This window comes from Camelina sativa, chromosome 3, assembly GCF_030686135.1.
Source record: "Camelina sativa cultivar CO46 ecotype springtype chromosome 3, ASM3068613v1".
In the NCBI taxonomy this organism is placed as follows: domain Eukaryota; kingdom Viridiplantae; phylum Streptophyta; class Magnoliopsida; order Brassicales; family Brassicaceae; genus Camelina; species Camelina sativa.
The window spans coordinates 1,725,856-1,746,345 of record NC_141882.1 but is presented as its reverse complement, the minus strand read 5'-3'; the positions used below and the strand labels follow the sequence as shown (position 1 = coordinate 1,746,345).

Below are 20,490 nucleotides of genomic sequence, written 5' to 3'. Positions count from 1 at the left end.
AATGCCGTGCTTATATACGCATGATTGGAATTTCACTGGTCTCGTAGGAGCCTTTCTGAATCTCTCCATAGCTTATCTGCTTCTATGTACATCTCTTTGTATACATCTCTTGTTGAGATTCCTAGGGTTTCTAGGTTTACCTCTTCCAAGATTTCACAACGGACGTTTCTGCGATGCAAACATTATGAGAAAATGCCTTCATGAAGGGCTTCTAGTGGATTGTGCCTCAGAGAAAATCTCAGCCGTAGACCGATCTATCAAAAGCAAGATCCCTTTTGGTTCGATCACTAGCGACGATGATTCGAACAAGTTTGTCGAGTTGAAGCTGGTGAGAAAGAACAGTGGTGATGTAAGTAACGCTAGAGTTAAAGCTGATGAAACAGAGGATTTGTCAAGAGAAGAACAAAACGTGCAGATGAATAACAACAAGGAACTTGGTAGGTTTGATCTGATGACCGTTCAGGGTTTGAAAGGCAAGCGTTTTGTTACTCGAAGATCAAGAAACAGTCTTAAAAACCATAGGAGAGGTCGTGTGAGTTGTGCAAGTCTTACATCGATTTCTTCACCCGAAGCGCCTTTTGATGATCCCACCCTAAAATCCCATCTGACGACGAAGCCTTATGATGTCTTTCTCAGAGCTAAAGATGATGACCGCAAAGGTTTTATTTCTCACTGGCCGAAATTGGAAAAAACTGAGTCAATTAATGAACAGGTAAACTGCAATGTTTCATCAGCAGAACAATCTTTTTTCAGAAACGCAGAGGAAAACTCTGTTAGGGTTTTGGAAGAATCATTGAAAGAAGAGCGAGCAGCTCGAGCAGCGGTTTGTGTTGAGCTCGACAAAGAGAGAAGCGCTGCAGCATCAGCAGCGGATGAAGCGATGGCGATGATACATAGGCTGCAAGACGAGAAGGCAGCTGTAGAAATGGAAGCGAGGCAGTTCCAGAGAATGGTTGAAGAGAAATCGACTTTTGATGCTGAAGAGATGGTCATACTCAAAGACATTTTGATACGGCGTGAGAGGGAAAAACATTTCTTGGAGAAAGAAGTTGAAGCTTATAGACATCTACTCGTGGAGACAGAGGACGCATTAGAATGTTCTTTAACAAGAGATAATAATCTTACAACTGCAAAGACGGTGAAACAGGAACATAGACAACATCAAGACTCTCAGGAGAGAAGAGCTTTGCTCGTTCAAGAACTCGATGGAACGGTTCTTGATATGCCTTATAGAGAAGAAGCTGAAAACAGAGATAAAAACAGAGATCTGTATAAATCAGATTCAGAAGTCGCCTACTCACGTGTGCGTGATGTTTATATGGTGAAGGACGAAACAGAGAACATTATTAATAAGAAGAAGAATCTTGAAGACTCCTCTGTTAGCAAACCTAAAGAATCGTCGGAGGAAAACAGTACTATGATTGTCTCGGGTATTGCTAGAAAGCTTCCTCCATTATGTCGTCCACGCAAGAAATCGCTGAGCTCGTCGGGTTCAAGGAGAAAATCAATGTCTGCGGTTGATTACGAGAGGTTAAAGATTGAGAATGAAGTGGAATTGTTGAGAGAAAGATTAAAGGCTGTTCAAGAGGAAAGAGCGGAGCTTACGAGACGAGCATCTTTGCCTTCTTTATCATCAAAGGTTTGAACGAAGTTTTCCAAAACCCTTGAGTGGAAATAAAGTTGGACTGTGAGTTTTTAATTGTTTGCCGTGTCTTTTTAGGTAAGGGTTACGTCAGAGAAGCGAGGTAATTGGAGAAGATCTTCGATGGATCTTTAAACTATATGTTATGTACGTAGAAGAAACTTCGATAGGATACAAGATAGGTTATCAGTTACGGGTTTACCGTTAACAGAATTGGAGCCATCTAAATCGAGAAAAGCTTGGATCGCAAGTCAACCCTTTGGGAATGAATTAATTTTATGCTTTTAGAAACTTTTTTGCGGTTTTTGTGTATAGAAAATACAAACGTGTAAATATGCGCTTGCTTTGTTTTAGTTCTTAATTATTTGATTATATCGTTTGGAGAATACTTACATACATGATACATCTCTTCTAATCAAGTTTAAGCTACATTGAAAAAGTCATGCAACTGATAGAACAACATCCAAATAAAACAATTGAAAAATATATTTGTGATATCTTGTTGATGAAATATAGTTTAGAGTCGGTGTTAATTAGTATTAGTGTGTAAAGACAATCGCCTAACAATATTTTCACTTCTTTTTAGAAAATGAAGCTTTTCTATTGACCGAAATAAAATATAACAATAACTGTCATTCAAGTATATCCAACGGATTAAGTTTTATTTTGAATGTATGTAGTAAGATCAGGGATGCTAATTTAATGATTGTTGAGATAGTGAATCTTTTAGGCTTTGAATCATTCATCATATAAGAATATAATAAGATACAAATTCAAAAGATGTGGAGAAAATAATTAAAATCTTACTTTTTTTTTCTCTGTAGATTATCTTTACTTTTCAAAATGTAAATCAATATTATTAGTTAAGAAATTTGTTTCTTTTCTTTTTTGTAAAGAAAGATTGGTAATGCCAGCAGGATTAACATATCGGTAATTTGCAGTCATCATTATTGATATGGCATATAATATATATTTATTATTTTATGGTTGAATTTGTTGAACAATATAACGAATTGTGCCTAGTCAAATTTTGAATGTCTAAGATAAGTATTTGTGATATTATACACAAATTGATATCTCAATATCTTAAATTTCCTGTTTTTGAAATTATACGGTTTATACACGTACACTTGGTACAAGATATTCAACGTATATAATTATTTATTTCCATATTTTGAAAATTTAAAATCACATGAACGTGTAATTAATACATCTTTTCACATTTTTCAGTATACAGTGAATAATAATTTATAAAAATATTATGTGAATTTTCTTAATTGTTTTAAAATTATTTGATAAGTTTGTTTATTCAATTTAATTATAGTCTTTAATATACAATAATTTTAAGAAATTCTGAAATGGTATATAATATATAAAAAAAATTGTGTAAGTTTCCTTAGCTGTTTAATTTATTAACTTATTGGATAAAATAAAACCGTTAATTGAATTAATAGTTTTAAAATTTTCCGGTCCACTCATAAATAACTGATAGAAACGATTAAAAATAAATAATAAAAGTATTGTATAAAAATAGAAACAAATTTGGTTTGAATAAAAACTCATTAGAACTATATTTATCAAAAAAAAAAAATGTATTAAAATACAAAAAAAAATGTCAAAAATTTGATAATTTTGTGGTCAATCTTCAAGATCTAAATTTTTTGCATTAAAATAGAAAATTGTTTTCCCCCTTCAAATTTTGATATAATATATCTAATCTTCCTTATATCGTGCATTATTTATCATATATAGAGCTCAATTCTCTCTCACCCTTTGGTAAATATATAAAAATTTGACCTATTTTATAGCCACCCCATCTGTTATTTATATCTTTCATCTGGGTTCCTTATTTTTCACCTACACACACAAATCATTTACACATACACATCAATCAACGTACGCGTTCTCTCTTTCATTATATTTTCCGCTATATGCACTCTCATTTCACCATTAAAGAGAAACCAAAGCTTTCATTTTTATGAATATTCAAGGGTAAAATGGTTAGCAAAGGTGATTACTTTTTTTCTCTCTTGTCTTTTAAATCTTTCTGTATGAGTCTCTCTATTAGTATTATTTTATCATATCTCTTTTTTTTCTGTCGTCTGGGCTTTTTGCTGCCTCGCGGGAAACCCCAAAAATGGTTTCTTTCATCTTTGATGTTAAATTCGTTTTCCTCTGTTGCATCTATCGAACAAATCTATTCGTAGTTTCTTTGGTCATATATTCATTCAATTGATGGCTTCTTGGAAGGTTTGGGGCATTAAATTATCAGTAGAGAGATGCCTGCAATGTTGTAGTATTTGTTAATATGCCTGTTCCGGAGGGTTTTCTTGGTTTTTGTTCCTACAAATCTCAGGAAAAATACGTTGCCGGCGCATAAAAAAATTCCCTTTTTTTCTTTCTTGTCAGAGAGAGAGAGAGAGAGAGAGAGAGAGATTGGGTGAAAGAGATGTGTCTTTGTTTTGATTCCTTAAAGAGTGGTTTGTTTCTGTAGCACAAGTCCTTTTACATTTAATGGCAATCTGTCGTATTCAGTTTTTGTTCTGCATAGAAGAAACAGAAGGAGTAGAAGATTTTATGAAAGGGCTTTACAGCTTTTTCTTTTCTTTTCTCTAAGCTAGCCTTTCTTGGACTTTGCAATCTCTTTACTAGTTTATATTTCAAGACTTAAATATCATTCGCATGCATCTTTGTGGATAATATCGTAAATTTGAACTCCTGTCATGTGTATCTTTGAGTTTCTGTTTAATTTGGAAGACGGTTAATTACAACACACAGATGTGCAGAGCCTTAAAGTCTCTGCCTTTTGTTTCATTAATAAGCCGGATAGTAAATGCTGAAGAAGGTTTAGTGGTTGTTAAAGAGAGTAAATGATCTTAAAGTGCTTACCTTTTCTTTTTTCTTTTTGTCTTTTTGGTTGTGGTAGGAATGGCATCAAGCTCTTGTCTTAAGCAAGGGTCAGTGCCAATGAACAATGTTTGTGTTACCCCTGAAGCAACGTATGAGGCTGTGGTTGCAGACCCTAGGCTTTTCATGTCTTCCTTGGAAAGGCTGCACTCTCTCTTGGGTACTAAATTCATGTAAGCTTCTTTTCTCCCATATCATTTCTTACTCATTATTAGATTTATAAACTCAGAGGTTATCTGTTGGCTGGCTCTGATAGAAATTTGTGTTTAGAAAGTCTCCATCTTTGAGGTTTAAGCTCTTGGGTTGATGATGATTCATGCTTTGTGTTTTCACCTTGAACTATAAAAGTTTCATGTTCTACCACTTACCATTGCACGAGATTCTCTGTCTTCTATATCATGAGTCTCTTTTATGTACATGTGTGTATTTAGTCTAATTTACAGTAGCGTATTATTCTTTTGTGTTTCACGCAATGTTCCTTTTGCTTCTTGTGCAATGCTTCATATATAGCTTATAGCTATAACCATTCTACATATTGCATTTGTGATTGTAGGGTTCCGATCATAGGAGGGAGAGATTTGGACCTGCACAAGCTTTTTGTTGAGGTAACATCTCGTGGTGGAATCAATAAGGTATGTCGATAATATTGATTCCATGCTATGTGTATTATCTGTTTTCTAAGTCTCATAGATTTGCTATTGTTTGAAATCTATAGTGACCTTTTGTTCTTGGATCCTTTTCCTTCTTTGAACTGCAGATACTTAATGAAAGGAGATGGAAAGAAGTAACTGCTACGTTTGTCTTTCCTCCAACTGCAACAAACGCGTCCTATGTTCTGCGCAAATACTACTTCTCGCTGCTTAGCAATTATGAGCAAATCTATTACTTCAGAACTAATGGCCAGGTTCCTCCAGGTTTGTTGCACATTAAAATCTTTTTTACTATTTCACCAGAACTTCAGATATCTTTCAGTTTGTTCTCTGTTTTGTAATACACATTCTTCTCTAGACTCTATGCAGACCCCATCTGCTAGACCAGGACTTATGCTGGGAGCAATTAGACCTGCACATGAACTCCCAGGTCTAAACTTTACCCCACAGCCGAAGATCAATCCTGGAGAATTCTTCGGAGGTCTCAACCTTTTCTCTTTCTATGAAATGTTCCAACTGAGATAGTGTGACTTAAATCTGAGTAAAACCCTTATAATCTTTGTGTTGTTATTGTTTCAGGACCTGTTGCTGGATCAAATGTGGTTGGAGTGATCGATGGAAAATTTGAAAATGGTTACCTTGTAACTGTAACAATAGGATCAGAGCAGCTTAAAGGAGTTCTGTATCAGCTAATTCCTCAGAACACAGGTGCTCATCAAACTCCGCAACAGAGCCATGGTGTCCTCCCCAACACTTGGAACAGTTCTGCCAATCCTCAGGGTGTTACCGGAGGAGTAGCAAAACGCCGTAGGAGAAGAAAGAAATCAGAGATTAAAAGACGTGATCCTGCTCATCCAAAACCCAACAGAAGTGGTTATAACTTCTTTTTCGCGGAGCAGCACGCGAGGCTGAAACCGCTTCATCCCGGTAAGGATAGGGATATCAGCAGGATGATTGGTGAACTATGGAACAAGCTGCATGAAGATGAGAAATCGGTATTTAAGCTTCACATACTCTAATCTTTTGAGTTGTTATCAAAGTCTTTGTTAGGTTTGTTGTCTCATGATCTGTTTGATTTTCTCTTATTTTTAGATTTACCAAGGGAAGGCAATGGAGGACAAAGAGAGATACCGAAGTGAAATGGAAGTTTACAATGAGAAGCAAAAGACTGAACAGCCCATAAGCAACGCTATTCCGCTGCAACAGAGACCTCCAGAGCAAAACGTAGACTTGGCTGAAGCTGATCTTCCAATAGACGAAGCCGAAGAAGATGATGAAGAAGGTGACTCAAGCGGTTTCTCAGGTGAAAGCGAGCCACATGACTATGATCAGAGCGGAGATACTGATCCTGAACTGGAAGAGTCATCAATGAATCCCTCAGTTCTAAACCCAGACCCTAATCCTTCCGATATGGTGGTTGCACCTAACGAGAAAAGTGGTGATGTTGTGATGGAAACATCTCCAATGAAGAAAGCCGATGAGCCTACCGTGCCGGTGACGGCTGAGCAGAACTGAAGATGGGGATTCAGATACCTTACTTGTGGCAGAAGACAATGTCTTTTGGTCTTAGTACTATGGTTTTTTTCTTTTCTTTTTCTTTAGATTTTTCTACACAAACTATGGTTTATGAGAAAACATTTTCCTGGTCTTTTGAATTTTGCTTTGAAGGATTTTTTTTTGTTAAAAAAGTTTATTTTGCATCAAAGAGTTATTATTCATTGGTAAATTAAAAATCTGGAGGGGCCGATAAATTTGGGCTTGAAAAGCAAATGGGCCGAATGAAGGAAACCCAGTAATATGATTTTGAAAGCGGAGGAGGGAGATAGACTTTAAGCAAGAAGACTCTTGATTGATTTGGTTTTGTTTTATAAAAAGGAACCCTAAGGTTTTCCGAAGTTGGTCCGTCGCCGTCTGAAAAAACACTCAAGCAGCTCTCCCCCACTTCCGCTTTTCCAATTAAAGGGAACAAAGTTTTGTTTTTTGCCGCAGTCGAAAGCATCTCTTTGCAAGTCTGTAGGCTGAAGATGAGGGGCTCAAACAACGGCGGCACAATGGGCGGACGAGCGGCCGGAACCGGCGGTGGAGGACCGTCGGCTCCAGTTGACAAAGAAGTTGACTACGCTCAGTACTTCTGCACTTACTCTTTCCTCTACCACCAGAAAGATATGCTCTCCGACCGTGTCCGTATGGATGCTTACTTCAATGCCGTTTTCCAGAACAAACATCACTTTGAGGGCAAGGTATAATAAAGTTCATATCTTTCTTTTGAGCTGTGTTAGATAAACTTGACCACTTTTGATATGTCTGTATTCGATGATTTTGGTCTTAAAGATATCTATTGCTAAGTTATAAATCCATTGGTCTTTTATAATCTTGTTGTATTAATATTTGGCTAATTTTTTTGTCTTTTGTAATGGTGATGAAGACTATCTTAGACGTGGGCACTGGAAGTGGAATACTTGCTATTTGGTCAGCTCAAGCTGGTGCTAGGAAGGTTTATGCAGTTGAAGCTACTAAAATGGCTGATCATGCTCGTGCCCTTGTCAAAGCCAATAACCTTGACCATATTGTTGAAGTCATTGAAGGCTCAGTCGAGGATATTTCATTGCCAGAGAAGGGTATTATTCTGTTTTAACATCTTTTCTCTTTCACTGCAAAAGAAAAAAAAAAGATTTAAGTGTATCATGCTTATTTTCAAGTAAAGAGTAAGGAGATAATAGAGTCCGTTGTTAAATGAACCTACTGTTGTTTGATATTCAGAAGCCTAAGAATAATGACATTATATCAGTATTGGTTATTAGAAACTATGGATTGACAAATTATTGACTATAGGCTTGAGGGTCTGAGACACTAACATGTTTCTCCTGAGAATTTGTACTCTACTTTACATTCCGCTAATATTTACATATTCAATTTAATGAGCAGTTGATGTGATTATCTCGGAGTGGATGGGATACTTCCTTCTGCGGGAGTCCATGTTTGATTCTGTGATTAGTGCTCGTGACCGATGGTTAAAGCCGACTGGTGTCATGTAAGTGGGTTTTCTGTTATTTTATTTCTATTCTTTTTCTTTTGTCACTTATGAGCCTATGGCACTTGTGAGCTTGATGTTGTGTGGTTGTATTGTTTAACATCTTAATGGCATAACCTTTTCCTCCAATGCCAGTTATAGAACTTCTAATGAAATTTCGTGCATAAGTTGTGAGGTCATGTGGCACATATTGCTAATATTGAAAACAATTTTGTAAAAGATTTGGTTGATTGTTGGTACTTTGTGTGTCTAAGCATAACAAATAGTATGCTTGAAATCCAATAGGTACCCTAGTCATGCTCGCATGTGGCTTGCACCCATCAAATCCAATATGGCAGATCGGAAGAGGAATGATTTTGATGGGGCAATGGCGGACTGGCATAACTTTTCTGATGAGATCAAAAGTTACTATGGGGTCGATATGGAAGTTCTAACGAAACCTTTTGCTGAAGAGCAAGAAAAGTATTACATACAGGTGATTTCAAAGCTCTTATTTGTATAAATTAGATTTCTCTTTGGATAAGTTACTTACAAACCCTTTTGCTCTGTTATTTCATGGAAACTCATAAAATTTGTCTTTTGTGTACACAGACGGCAATGTGGAATGACTTGAATCCACAACAAATCATAGGCACCCCTACAATTGTCAAAGAGATGGATTGTTTGACTGCCTCTGTCAGTGAAATCGAGGAAGTCAGATCAAGTGTATCGTCAGTCATCAATGTGGAGCACACAAGGCTATGTGGTTTTGGTGGATGGTTCGATGTTCAGTTCTTGGTTAGTTTGGGCAGACTACAGATTATGGTGTTGTTGCATCATATATTGTGTGTTTTGAAGAAACTGTTTATATACTTACTCGTTACTTGTTTGTTTTTGGTAACCAGGGGAGAAAAGAAGACCCTGCACAGCAAGAAATCGAGTTGACCACAGCTCCAAGTGAGCAGCACTGCACGCACTGGGGTCAACAGGTACGTACTTGCCAATCCCTGTCCCTGTGATGATTATTTAAGGCTTTGGATTTTGTTGTCAGACGCTAATATGTCTGTGTTATGATGATCTGATACTGGCAGGTATTCATTATGTCGAATCCTATAAATGTTGAGGAAGGTGATAACCTGAATCTTGGTTTGGTAATGAGCCGGTCAAAGGAAAACCACAGACTAATGGAGGTTGAGCTTAATTGTGAAATAAAAGAGTCAACTGGCAAACCCAAAGAATCTTTCAAGAAGACTTACTTCATAGAGTGATTTTTTTAAATACAAGAAGCTTTCCTTGGGGCTTTGCTGGTTCTTGTATCCCATCATAGCATGAACCCAAAAACTGTAATGTTTTATTGCTTCTAAAACGTTTTTCCCTTGTAAAAGAGATTTTGTTGTAACAATTTTCAATAGTTTTTATTTTTATTTTTATATATTGGTTTTGATTTGATATAATGTTATATTTGGGTCATATCATATGGTTATTTCACTAAACATCCTAAAAATTTGTATCCTTAAATTAATATTTTTAAAAGTATTTAATTTTCTTCTTTTGGAACATATTTGTGGTTAGTGTGTCTTAACAAAACAAAAAAAAGTGAGTAAATATCTTTTGTATTTACGGGAGGAATGAAGCAAAAGGTGACGATTTGAGAACCTCTCAAGTCAGTAGACTTGCCCCTTTGTCTTCGCCTCTCTTTCGGAGCGATTCTATTTTTTCACATAACTTTCTCTGGTTCGTCGACTCTCTGTCTCCTCCTTTTTGACGGCGGCAGCCCACTGATAACATCTCTATCTCTCTCCCCCCTCCCGTATCAACCAATTTGATTAGATCCCAATTTTTCGAGTGTCGATTCTTCTCATGTGAATATTCTCCTAATAAGCAGTAACACTTATTGGGTTCTTCTTCTTCTTCTTCTTCTTCTGGGCTTTTGTTGGTAAATTCTCTAAATTCTGCTTTTTGATTTGATACGATTGTTTTGAGTAGTAGTAATAAGATATGAGATTTTCCATGCCTATGGACTTTGGATTCTGGATCTTTGATTACTAGTCGTTTCAAAGTTGTATACTTTTCTTTGTGGGTACTACTTCTTAGAGTTCTGTAAATTTTGATGGCTAATTCTTAGTTCGTGAAAATTCTTAATTTTATGAGTGGTTTATCTTCAAAATCATTCAAGTTGAAATGGGCAGGTTCTGATTTTGAATCTGATGCTACCTTTTTCCCAGTTATCCCATATGTGCCCTTGATGAAATTGGATTAGTTTCTTTCCTGTGTTGTCTTTATCTGTGTATTGGTGATGTTTCCAATGTTTTATCTATTGTTCTGCACTTCATTGCTCCATTTGTATTTTACTACACTTGTTTTTGGTTTCTGTAAATTAAGTAACAAATTTAATCACTCACTCTCCTTTTCCTGGCTTTGTATTTCATTTCAGTAACTGATGGGCAAGAAAGCGAAGAAGAAGGCCCGAGCTCCAACAAAGGAGATTCAAACCACCACATTTTCCAAGGAGGTCTCTGAAGAGCAGCCTAGTCAAGCCGGGGAAATAGCTGAGGTTGATGTTAAAGCAGTTAAGGAGACCCAAGCTTGTGTGCATTTCGACAAGGGTCTCAATTTAGATAAAGTGATTGATAAGATCAAGTCTTCCCGGCAGATTAAGTGTGACCAATGCAAGGAAGGGGTCTATGGTAAGAGAGGAACTAAAGCAAAGGGAAATAAGGGGAAAAAAGAATTTTCTTCTTCTGACAAAAAAGCTATTTGGCTTTGTTTGGAATGTGGCTGTTATGTGTGTGGGGGTGTTGGTTTACCAACTGGACCTCAGAGTCATGTTGTGAGGCATATCAGATTGACGCGCCACCGTTTGGTGCTTCAGTGGGAAAATCCCCAGTTAAGATGGTGTTTCCCATGCCATTCGCTTCTCCCTGTTGAAAAAGAAGAGAATGGTGAGAAGAAAGACGTGCTGTCAGAGGTTGTTAAATTAATTAAAGGAAGATCTTTAAGCAATTTAGCTTCATCTGATATCGAAGACCAGTGCTCAGGAAGTGGCAGCATCACTAGTGATATCAAGTTAGAAGTTGCTGTGACCAGTGGTATAGAAGCAAGAGATGGTTATGTTGTGCGAGGTTTAGTTAACCTTGGGAACACATGTTTCTTTAATTCGATAATGCAGAATCTTCTTTCTTTGGATCAATTACGCGATCACTTCTTGAAGGAGGATGGATCTGGGGTCGGTGGGCCTCTTGCATCTTCCCTGAAGAAATTATTCGCTGAAACGAAACCTGAGGCAGGCTTGAAGAGTGCGATCAATCCTAGAGCCTTTTTTGGGTCTTTCTGTTCTAAGGCACCCCAGTTTAGGGGATATGACCAGCATGATAGCCACGAGTTGTTACGCTGTTTACTAGATTCGTTGGGCACCGAAGAGTCAGCCTTGAGAAAGAAGCGTGGTGATTCTGATAACGATCAAAAATCTACTCTCATAGATTCTGTCTTTGGGGGAGAAACTTCAAGCATTGTTTCTTGTATGGAGTGCGGGCATTCCTCAAAAGTTTATGAGCCATTTTTGGATCTCTCCTTACCCGTACCGTTCAAGAAAACCCCTCCGAAAAAGCCGCAAACTGTTTCTCGAGCAAAAAAAGCTAAGCTTCCACCAAAAAGAGTCCCCAAGAATGTGTCAAAGGTCAGTAAGGTTTCAAAAGTTCCCCCAAGTAAAACTCTTTCGGAACTGAATTCTCCTGGAAAAGATTTGGTTGTCCTAGCTGATTCGGATACATCCAGTTCTACCTTTGCACCCCTTGAAAGTGGTCCTGCTTTAGAGACTTCTTCAGTTATAACCCTTGACAGTAAACAGGCCTTAGAAAGTGCAACACAAATTGAAACTGGTTTCGATAGCTTCTGGTTGGATATTATTGGACCAGAAACTTCTGGAGATGAGACGAATATGGATATGCAAAAAGATGGTATTGAGAATGTCTCAACAACTGAGGCTAATCAAATTGTACCAGGTCCAGATATTCCGGCCAATACCTCAGTTTCATCAAGTGATCAGACTTTGGAAGGTAACGCAGAGAGGCAGATGCTAGATAATGAAGAAGTTGCAAAGGCGGAAGCCATTTTGGATGAAAAAGATGTACAAGCTACGCAGTCTGATGAATGCACAGCTACAAGTGGTATTTCTGCTGAAATCAATCAAGCTAGTTGCATCGGTGGTGATCCTGGTATAGGGGAAAGTTCTTCCACGGTGAATCCTTGGGATGAGGAAGAGCTTCCTTTGATGGTTGCAGATTCACAGATTTTGTACATGCCATACAAAGAAATATCCTGTGATGATAAGACGGTTGTGGAAAGTGAATGTGAGGCTTCATCTTCGTTTGTTACTAGTGATCATGAACCACAAAACAGTGATTTTGTTGATTTTGGTGGTTTATTTGATGAGCCCGAGATGACCGAAGGACCTGTTTTTGGACCTCCTTCCAAGGCTGAAGCTTCTTCAGGAGTTGGTTTTATGGTGTTCAGCAGCGAGTCTGATCCTGAAGAAATCGATGACTCGGATTCACCGGTGTCTGTTGAGAGGTGTTTGGCTCATTTCACAAAGCCTGAGATTTTGTCGGATGACAATGCTTGGCACTGCGAGAACTGTTCAAAGAACCTTAAACTCCAACGGTTGAGAGAAAAGCAAATATCCAAAAAAGATGAATCAAGATCAAGTGACACCAGCAACGGATGGCTGAAAGAAAATGAAAATGAAATTGGAAATGGGGTTTCTGGAGAAAACGATGTTGTGGCTGTTATGAAAGATCCAAGTGATACTTGTAGTGCCAAGGATCATAGCACTAATGGAATAAAAGCTACGAGTTCTCACTCAGCTAATGAAAGTGATTCCAAAGGAGCTCAAGATGAAGAAGAAGATTCTGAGAAACTGATCACAGTAAAGAGAGATGCAACTAAAAGAGTACTTATAAACAAAGCCCCACCTGTATTAACCATCCATCTAAAACGATTTAGCCAAGATTTGCGTGGTAGGCTAAGTAAGCTAAATGGTCATGTTGCTTTCAAAGAGGTCATTGATCTTCGCCAGTATATGGACTCAAGGTATCATCTATGATCTCTTGCGACACCACATTTTGATCTGTTTTTGATTTCATGTTAAACCAGATTCTTTGTTCTTTTTGTTTCTTTCAGATGTAGGGAAGAACCCGTTTACAGACTGGCTGGATTGGTGGAGCATTCAGGAACGATGAGAGGAGGTCATTATGTGGCGTATGTAAGAGGAGGTCAGCGAGTTAAAGAGACTGAGTCCTCTTCCACAGTGTGGTATAACGTAAGCGATGCACATGTTAGACAGGTTTCATGGGAAAAGGTTCTGCATTCTGAAGCTTATATCTTGTTCTACGAACGGATCTTCCCACAAGACTGAGATTATTTTGTTTCCATTATACTGAAAGAAGAAAACCAGTTTTTTGATCTTCTTCTTCTCTCAGCTTTTGCTGGGAAAGTTTTTGACGATCACATTAGATCAAATACCATTAATTTTGTTTTTTTTTTCTTCTTCTTCTTCTTATTAATGTTGGTTCGGATTCATGAAAGTTTCATTATACTTATATGTACCATCACAAACATGTCTGAAAATATGTAAGCCTCTCAACTGAGTTACATTCTATTTCTCCATATACAAAAAAAAACTAAAGAGCTGGTTCTATTGTAATCGTAGCCTAATAATGGGGTTGACAAACTTGTGTGATTCTCTTGGTGCTGCTTCTCTGAACAGGGTATTGCTATTTGCTACAATTGGCTCAAGCTTTTGCTGCTTCTTGATGTGATTGTGATGTTAACTGCTGTGATTATGATCTTAACGGAAGTGTTCCAATTACCAAACCGTTACTTGTGTACCGAAGCTTAACCGGTTGAATAAATTATATTTCGATTTCAGAAGCGAAAACGATTTGAACCGGTACTAGAAACGATTGAACCGGGTCCCTACGTCTTCCTCTCTCCCCAAGCAACGAACGGACTTCCCCTAATTAATTAAAGGGGAAGCCTATAGAGTCTCTGTGAAATCACACCAGTTCCAGAGAGATCGTGTGGTAGCCATGGCAGGAGTATCACTCAAGTGTGGCGATTGTGGTGCGCTGCTGAAGTCCGTGGAGGAGGCTCAGGAGCACGCTGAGATCACCTCTCACTCCAATTTCGCCGAGTCCACTGAGGCCGTGCTCAATCTCGTTTGTACTACTTGCAGCAAGCCTTGTCGCTCTAAAACTGTACGGATCTTCGATTTTTTTATCTCCCCGTTTCTTTTTGTTCTTGATGAATTTGAGTTGTTGTTGGTATAGTTAGAAGTTACAAACAGATCTCCCTGGGTTTTTCTTTTATCGGGATTTCGAGTTTCGTACATGTAATTTTCGATGTTTATTCACTCTTTAATTGATTTTGACTCTGCGATCTCTATTTGATTCGTCTTTTACAACCTTTACTGCTCTTTGGTTTCGAGTTGATGTGTTTTGACTTGAGTCTTGAATGAAATTGAGTCTTTTCATGTGTGTTCCCGCTGATTTGGTTTCAATTAGAGTGTAAAGTTGAAATTTTTATGCCAATTATTGGTTTCTTCTCCCACCATTGTTATCAGATCTCAGTTCTTTTGGGTTTTTAGCTTCTGTATTGTCTTTCTCCTCTGGCTGTATCATGTGCTTTGGTGCTTTACCAGAGTTCCTTAGTTTGATTCCTTGTGGAGTTTTGGTTTCTTGCAATTTGGTCGTAGTTTCATGCTCTAGTATTTTGATAATTTCTGATTGTTTGTCTCATTCTTTATACAATGTGAAGGAAAGCGATTTGCACACGAAAAGAACAGGGCATACTGAGTTTGTAGATAAGACACTGGAGACGGTAAAACCCATCAGCTTGGAAGCTCCTAAGGTTTCTATGGAGATTGACGATAATTCTAGTGGTAGTGGAGAGGCTGCTGAAGGTACAGTGTCATGTTAATGTGTATGTGTTGCATGAGTTTCTGAATGTGACTTCCAACATTATTTCTTATGATCCTTCTGCAGAGATGATTGTTCCAGACGTTGACAAAAACATTCTCGAGGAGCTTGAAGCGATGGGCTTCCCTAAAGCTCGAGCTACCCGAGCCCTCCACTACTCTGGTAAAAATCTCGTGTTTCATGTTCTTCTACTTTGAATTTATGGCCACGGATCACAGTAGGGTTTGGCACTTTGGCTTATTGATTGAGTTTTAGCTTATTCTTGTGCAATTGAGCTCCCGAACCCCGCTCTTATGTTTGAACTCTAGATTAATATGTAAACTGTCATCTATATCTCTTTGAAGCTTGATAAATCTATAAGTAGAAATTTGAGGTTCTATGTTCTATTTTCCTCTATCTTAATCTTTTTTTTCTGATGTCAATTTCTACCATTAATTATGGTATTCAGCTGAATCTTGCGTAATCTTCTCCGTTTCATTTTCTGTAACATAATTTGAAATTCATTCCTTCAGGCAATGCCAGTCTCGAGGCTGCAGTTAATTGGGTGGTGGAGCATGAGAATGATCCTGACGTAGATGAAATGCCAAAGGTGAATGTCTTGTCAGTGAATGTCTTGTCAATAGTTTCTTTTAAACAAAATGTCTGTTCTGAACTGTTGTGACACAATCTTATGTCATGTTGTATTATGCTCGTATATGCTATTAAAATTACTTCATTCCTTCAGTTACTGTAATGCCTGTGTCGTTGATTGTACGCCTAGGTACCTGCCAACTCTAATGTTGGGCCTGCTAAACCTGCTCTTACGCCAGAAGAAGTGAAGCTAAAAGCACAAGAATTAAGGTTCTATGAGTATTCTGTTTTTTTCCTGTCCATGTTCGTTTCTTTTCTAGCATGCACCTGGCACCAATGACATTACACTTATATCATTGCATAGCCTTGAATTTTCTAGTCGTTTTTCAATTGATAGCATGACAAATGTATACAGTTCGATTTATATTAGTTAACTGTCAAAGTTCTATGTTAATCCTGGAAGGTGATGATTTTAGAAGTCGTATTATGTATCCCTCATTCTTTGCTGTTCCACATCTTAGGGAACGTGCGCGGAAGAAGAAAGAAGAGGAAGAAAAACGGATGGAACGTGAGAGAGAGAAGGTTTTTGTCTTATCCTTTCATAAAATTTGTTATCTACAGTTACTTAATCTTATGATAATGCAACCACGTTTATTCTCTTCTGTTAAAACTAAGTTTTGCTCTTTACTCCTGAGTTCATTGCCTGCAAATTGGCATGCATAAAGCTCCACTGGCTGTAATTGCTGTGCAAGTATTTAATGCATGGTACTCTTGGTACGATAATAAGGATGTGCTTGTAGGATACGTTATATTCTTATTTTAGCTTTTCTGTTATCAACTATTAATGTTAGTATTTGGTTCAGGAGCGAATAAGAATTGGCAAGGAACTCTTAGAAGCAAAGCGGATGGAAGAAGAAAACGAAAGAAAGCGGTATGTTTCTTTTCCTGGTTATCATGGGAGGCCTGTTTTGTTTATTAAGTGACAAATTGTTGGTTGTGTGTTTCAGTATAATGTTTTTGCGCAAAGCTGAGAAAGAAGAAGAAAAACGTGCTAGGGAAAAGATTCGCCAAAAACTTGAAGAAGACAGGGTATGTTTACTGCAGTAGATTTACATACCTTTTGCATTACATTTTTTTTATTTCCCAACAAAAACCCTGAAGGCTGATGTTTACATTCTAACAGGCTGAGAGAAGGCGGAAACTCGGATTGCCTCCGGAAGATCCTGCAACTGCAACGGCAAAACCTTCAGTGCCAGTTGTGGAGGAGAAGAAGGTACACAAAATATTCTCAAAAGCAAGTTGCATTTTATATCTCCTGTTATCTGCTTTTCTTATAAAGACATGATTTTGCAGTCTTCATTGCCTATTAGACCCGCCACAAAGACTGAACAAATGCGAGAATGCTTAAGGTCCCTTAAGCAAACCCACAAGGTAAAATACATTCAACATATAACAACCCACATTGCAGCAGCCAGTTATCTTTTGGTAATCAAAAAAGAAAAAGGTTCAGGGAAATTTGGGTGAAATTGTTGGAGGATTGAGTATACTTTGACAATAACAGTAATTACTTGTTGGCTCAGGAGGAGGATGCTAAAGTGAAGAGAGCGTTCCAGACTCTGCTGACTTACATGGGAAATGTTGCTAAGAATCCAGATGAGGAGAAATTCCGTAAAATTAGACTCACAAACCAAACATTTCAGGTAAGAATAATCTGCCAGAAAGATGCGCATTAAGTTTTACTCTATTAGTAAACAAATTAGATTTGGAGGATCCACACAATGATGATGATGATGATAGTCCCTGACTCCTGTTTCTTACTAATTATGGTTACTGGGATGAAAATGTAAAACAGGACAGGGTTGGTTCAATGAGAGGAGGCATAGAGTTCATGGAGCTATGTGGGTTTGAGAAAATTGAAGGAGGAGAGTTCTTGTTCTTACCTAGAGACAAGATCGATTCAGCCATTATCAACTCAGCTGGAACAGAGCTCAATTCCGCCATCAACAACCCTTTCTTTGGAGTTCTTTAAATCGATGCAATGTCTTCTTGTGTCAAATTATGAAAACTTTTTAAAAGAACAAAAAAATTGGGATATCGCTATGAATAATAATACCAGCAAGTAACATTCTTTTTGTTTTGTCTTAATAAGTGAAAAAATTGGATTTTGGAGACCAGAACAAAAAAAGCTCAGTATGCATTATATGAACAGAAAGTAAACGACGGGGATCAATTACCGTTTAAAAGAGCTTTTGCGATTAACGTGAAGTGTGTGACACTCGGTCCATTCTCCCTTTCGTCTGAAGCGGTTCGTAACTTAACCGGTTTGAACAGATTAGATTTCGATAAATATAGAGTAAGACAGTTTAATCTGGTTAGGATGAGTAGCCAACAGTACAGGATGAAATCGCTTTATGTTTTATTTAAACCGAGATCTTCTCTCGCCAAAATATATATTCCAGCCGATGGTCGAGCTTCACCGGGCGAGTCTCACTTCATATCTCTGATTCACGCCTGCAAAGATACTGTTGGCCTTCGCCGTGTTCACGCCCAGATCCTCCGTCGCGGCGTCCTCAGTAGTCGCGTCGCTGCTCAGCTGGTTTCTTGCTCTGCGCTTCTCAAGACCCCGGATTATAGCCTCTCGATTTTCAGAAACTTTGAAGATAAGAATCTCTTTGTTTTCAATGTTTTGATCCGTGGTTTGACGGAGAATGCTCGTTCCGAGTGTTCAGTTCGTCATTTCATCCTCATGTTGAGGCTTGGTGTGAGACCTGATCGGCTAACTTTTCCGTTTGTACTCAAGTCTAATTCCAAATTAGGGTTCAGATGGTTGGGTAGGACTCTTCATGCCTCGACTTTGAAGAACTCCGTTGACTGTGATTCCTTCGTCAGGGTATCTTTGGTTGACATGTACGCCAAAACCGGACAATTAAATTATGCCTTCCAAGTGTTCGATGAAAGTCCTGACAGTATTAAAAAGGAGAGTATTCTGCTATCGAATGTTTTGATTAATGGCTACTGTCGCGCCAAGGATATGCGAATGGCTACTACACTTTTTACATCCATGCCAGAGAGAAACTCAGGATCTTGGAGTACTTTGATCAAGGGTTATGTTGATAGCGGCCAGTTGAACAGAGCTAAGCAGCTTTTTGAACTGATGCCAGAGAAGAATGAGGTTTCTTGGACGACTTTAATCAATGGGTTTTCCCAAAATGGCGACTATGAAACTGCGATTTCAACCTTTTTTGAGATGCTGGAGAAGGGCTTGAAGCCTGATGTGTACGCACTTGCTGCTGTGCTCTCTGCATGTTCAAAATCTGGTGCTCTTGGATCAGGAATAAAAATTCATGGTTATATTTTGGATAATGGGATTAGATTGGATAGAGCTATAGGGACAGCTCTCATAGACATGTATGCAAAATGTGGGGAAGTTGACTGTGCGGCTACTGTGTTCAGTGATATGAATCACAAGGATATTCTTTCCTGGACTGCTATGATACAAGGTTGGGCGGTTCATGGGCGCTTTCATCAGGCTATCCAATGTTTCAGACAAATGTTGTATTCCGGTAAAAGATTTTGTCCAGTTTAAGAATTTAGCTTATTCTCAATTCAATGCTCTTTATTACATCGAGTTTAGTTTCTTTATTTTGCGGTGTGCATGCAGGAGAGAAGCCAGACGAGGTTCTGTTTCTTGCGGTTCTAACTGCATGCTTGAACTCAGGCGAAGTAGACCTGGGACTTAATTTCTTCGATAGCATGAGGCTTGACTACGCGATTGAACCCACACTGAAACATTATGTGTTAGTTGTTGATCTGTTAGGTAGAGCAGGGAGGTTGAAAGAAGCACATGAGCTTGTAGATAATATGCCGATAAATCCTGATCTTACAACATGGGCTGCACTCTATCGTGCTTGCAAGGCGTACAAGAGTAATAGAAGGACTGAAATTGTGTCACAAAATCTTGTGGAACTTGATCCAGAGCTTCGTGGTAGTTACATTTTCTTAGACAAAACACATGCGGCTGAAGGGAAATATGAAGATATTGAGAAAAGAAGATATCCGTTTCAGAAGACAGTCAAAGAGAGATCCCTGGGATGGAGTTACATCGAATTGGACTGTCAGCTGAACAAATTTGCAGCTGGTGATTATAGTCATATGCAAACACAAGAGATACGTTTGAAGCTGGAGGAGATCATATCGCTGGCGACTGAGAGAGGATACATTCCAGGAGCTGACTGGTCGATTCATGACATTGAAGAAGAAGAGAAAGAAAATGTTACGGGAGTCCATAGTGAGAAACTGGCTCTTACACTTGGGCTTCTAAGAACTGCTCCTGGAACCACGATAAGGATCTTTAAGAACCTTAGAATCTGCGGAGATTGTCATCCATTAATGAAATATATTAGTAAGATCAGCCAAAGAGGTATTTTACTGAGAGATGCAAAACAGTTTCATCATTTCAAAGATGGAAGTTGTTCATGTGGTGATTATTGGTGATATAGTTTGATCAGTCTTAGTTTGAAAATTCCAGTTATATATGCTTATAACAATATAATAAGTTTGGTAAGCAAAGATTTTTAAAAGTTTAGAATGATGACTAAGTAGATGTTTAGTATATGTAGTTGTCAAGTGTATTATTGAAGGCAACGAAACACATGGCAAATGTACGTGAAGCAGAGCTATATCACATGAGAACAAATACCAGTCGCCAAGGCTAATCGGGTCCATCACTTTACATGA

The 20,490-nt window shown here is 38.2% G+C and overlaps 6 protein-coding genes across 7 annotated transcripts; all 6 read left to right on the top strand.

Annotated features, from left to right (window-relative positions):
* Position 1: 1 nt before the first annotated feature.
* On the top strand, positions 2–2,038 carry LOC104762713 (uncharacterized). Its single transcript, XM_010486075.3, has 2 exons — positions 2–1,639; positions 1,721–2,038. Exons 1-2 carry the CDS (start codon positions 2–4, stop codon positions 1,775–1,777), a joined length of 1,695 nt encoding a protein of 564 aa, XP_010484377.1. The 3' UTR covers positions 1,778–2,038.
* Positions 2,039–3,420: 1,382 nt separating this feature from the next.
* Positions 3,421–6,932, top strand: LOC104762705 (high mobility group B protein 15). The gene is made up of 7 exons (XM_010486050.2): positions 3,421–3,652; positions 4,569–4,722; positions 5,103–5,181; positions 5,307–5,463; positions 5,558–5,680; positions 5,779–6,194; positions 6,292–6,932. The coding sequence occupies exons 1-7, from the start codon at positions 3,640–3,642 to the stop codon at positions 6,712–6,714; spliced, it is 1,365 nt and encodes a 454-aa protein (XP_010484352.1). The 5' UTR covers positions 3,421–3,639; the 3' UTR covers positions 6,715–6,932.
* Positions 6,898–9,639, top strand: LOC104762697 (protein arginine N-methyltransferase PRMT10). The gene is made up of 7 exons (XM_010486039.3): positions 6,898–7,439; positions 7,625–7,817; positions 8,125–8,230; positions 8,516–8,705; positions 8,822–9,007; positions 9,115–9,198; positions 9,301–9,639. Exons 1-7 carry the CDS (start codon positions 7,224–7,226, stop codon positions 9,475–9,477), a joined length of 1,152 nt encoding a protein of 383 aa, XP_010484341.1. The 5' UTR covers positions 6,898–7,223; the 3' UTR covers positions 9,478–9,639.
* A 134-nt stretch (positions 9,640–9,773) lies between these two features.
* Positions 9,774–13,750, top strand: LOC104762694 (ubiquitin carboxyl-terminal hydrolase 2). The gene is made up of 3 exons (XM_087507909.1): positions 9,774–10,145; positions 10,644–13,297; positions 13,388–13,750. The coding sequence occupies exons 2-3, from the start codon at positions 10,650–10,652 to the stop codon at positions 13,620–13,622; spliced, it is 2,883 nt and encodes a 960-aa protein (XP_087364035.1). The 5' UTR covers positions 9,774–10,145; positions 10,644–10,649; the 3' UTR covers positions 13,623–13,750.
* Positions 13,751–14,150: 400 nt separating this feature from the next.
* On the top strand, positions 14,151–17,996 carry LOC104762687 (uncharacterized). 2 transcript variants are annotated; one of them, XM_010486025.3, is made up of 12 exons: positions 14,151–14,463; positions 15,023–15,167; positions 15,250–15,345; positions 15,696–15,772; positions 15,944–16,023; positions 16,275–16,335; positions 16,617–16,684; positions 16,761–16,842; positions 16,937–17,026; positions 17,107–17,184; positions 17,334–17,453; positions 17,606–17,996. In XM_010486025.3, the coding sequence occupies exons 1-12, from the start codon at positions 14,296–14,298 to the stop codon at positions 17,780–17,782; spliced, it is 1,242 nt and encodes a 413-aa protein (XP_010484327.1). In that variant the 5' UTR covers positions 14,151–14,295; the 3' UTR covers positions 17,783–17,996. The 2 variants fall into 2 exon arrangements, with proteins under 2 accessions (XP_010484327.1, XP_087364046.1); XM_087507920.1 differs by having other exon boundaries at positions 14,214–14,463; positions 16,275–16,527; positions 17,606–17,990.
* On the top strand, positions 17,990–20,338 carry LOC104762677 (pentatricopeptide repeat-containing protein At1g04840). Its single transcript, XM_010486015.3, has 2 exons — positions 17,990–19,316; positions 19,415–20,338. Exons 1-2 carry the CDS (start codon positions 18,131–18,133, stop codon positions 20,245–20,247), a joined length of 2,019 nt encoding a protein of 672 aa, XP_010484317.2. The 5' UTR covers positions 17,990–18,130; the 3' UTR covers positions 20,248–20,338.
* The last annotated feature ends 152 nt before the right edge of the window (positions 20,339–20,490 follow it).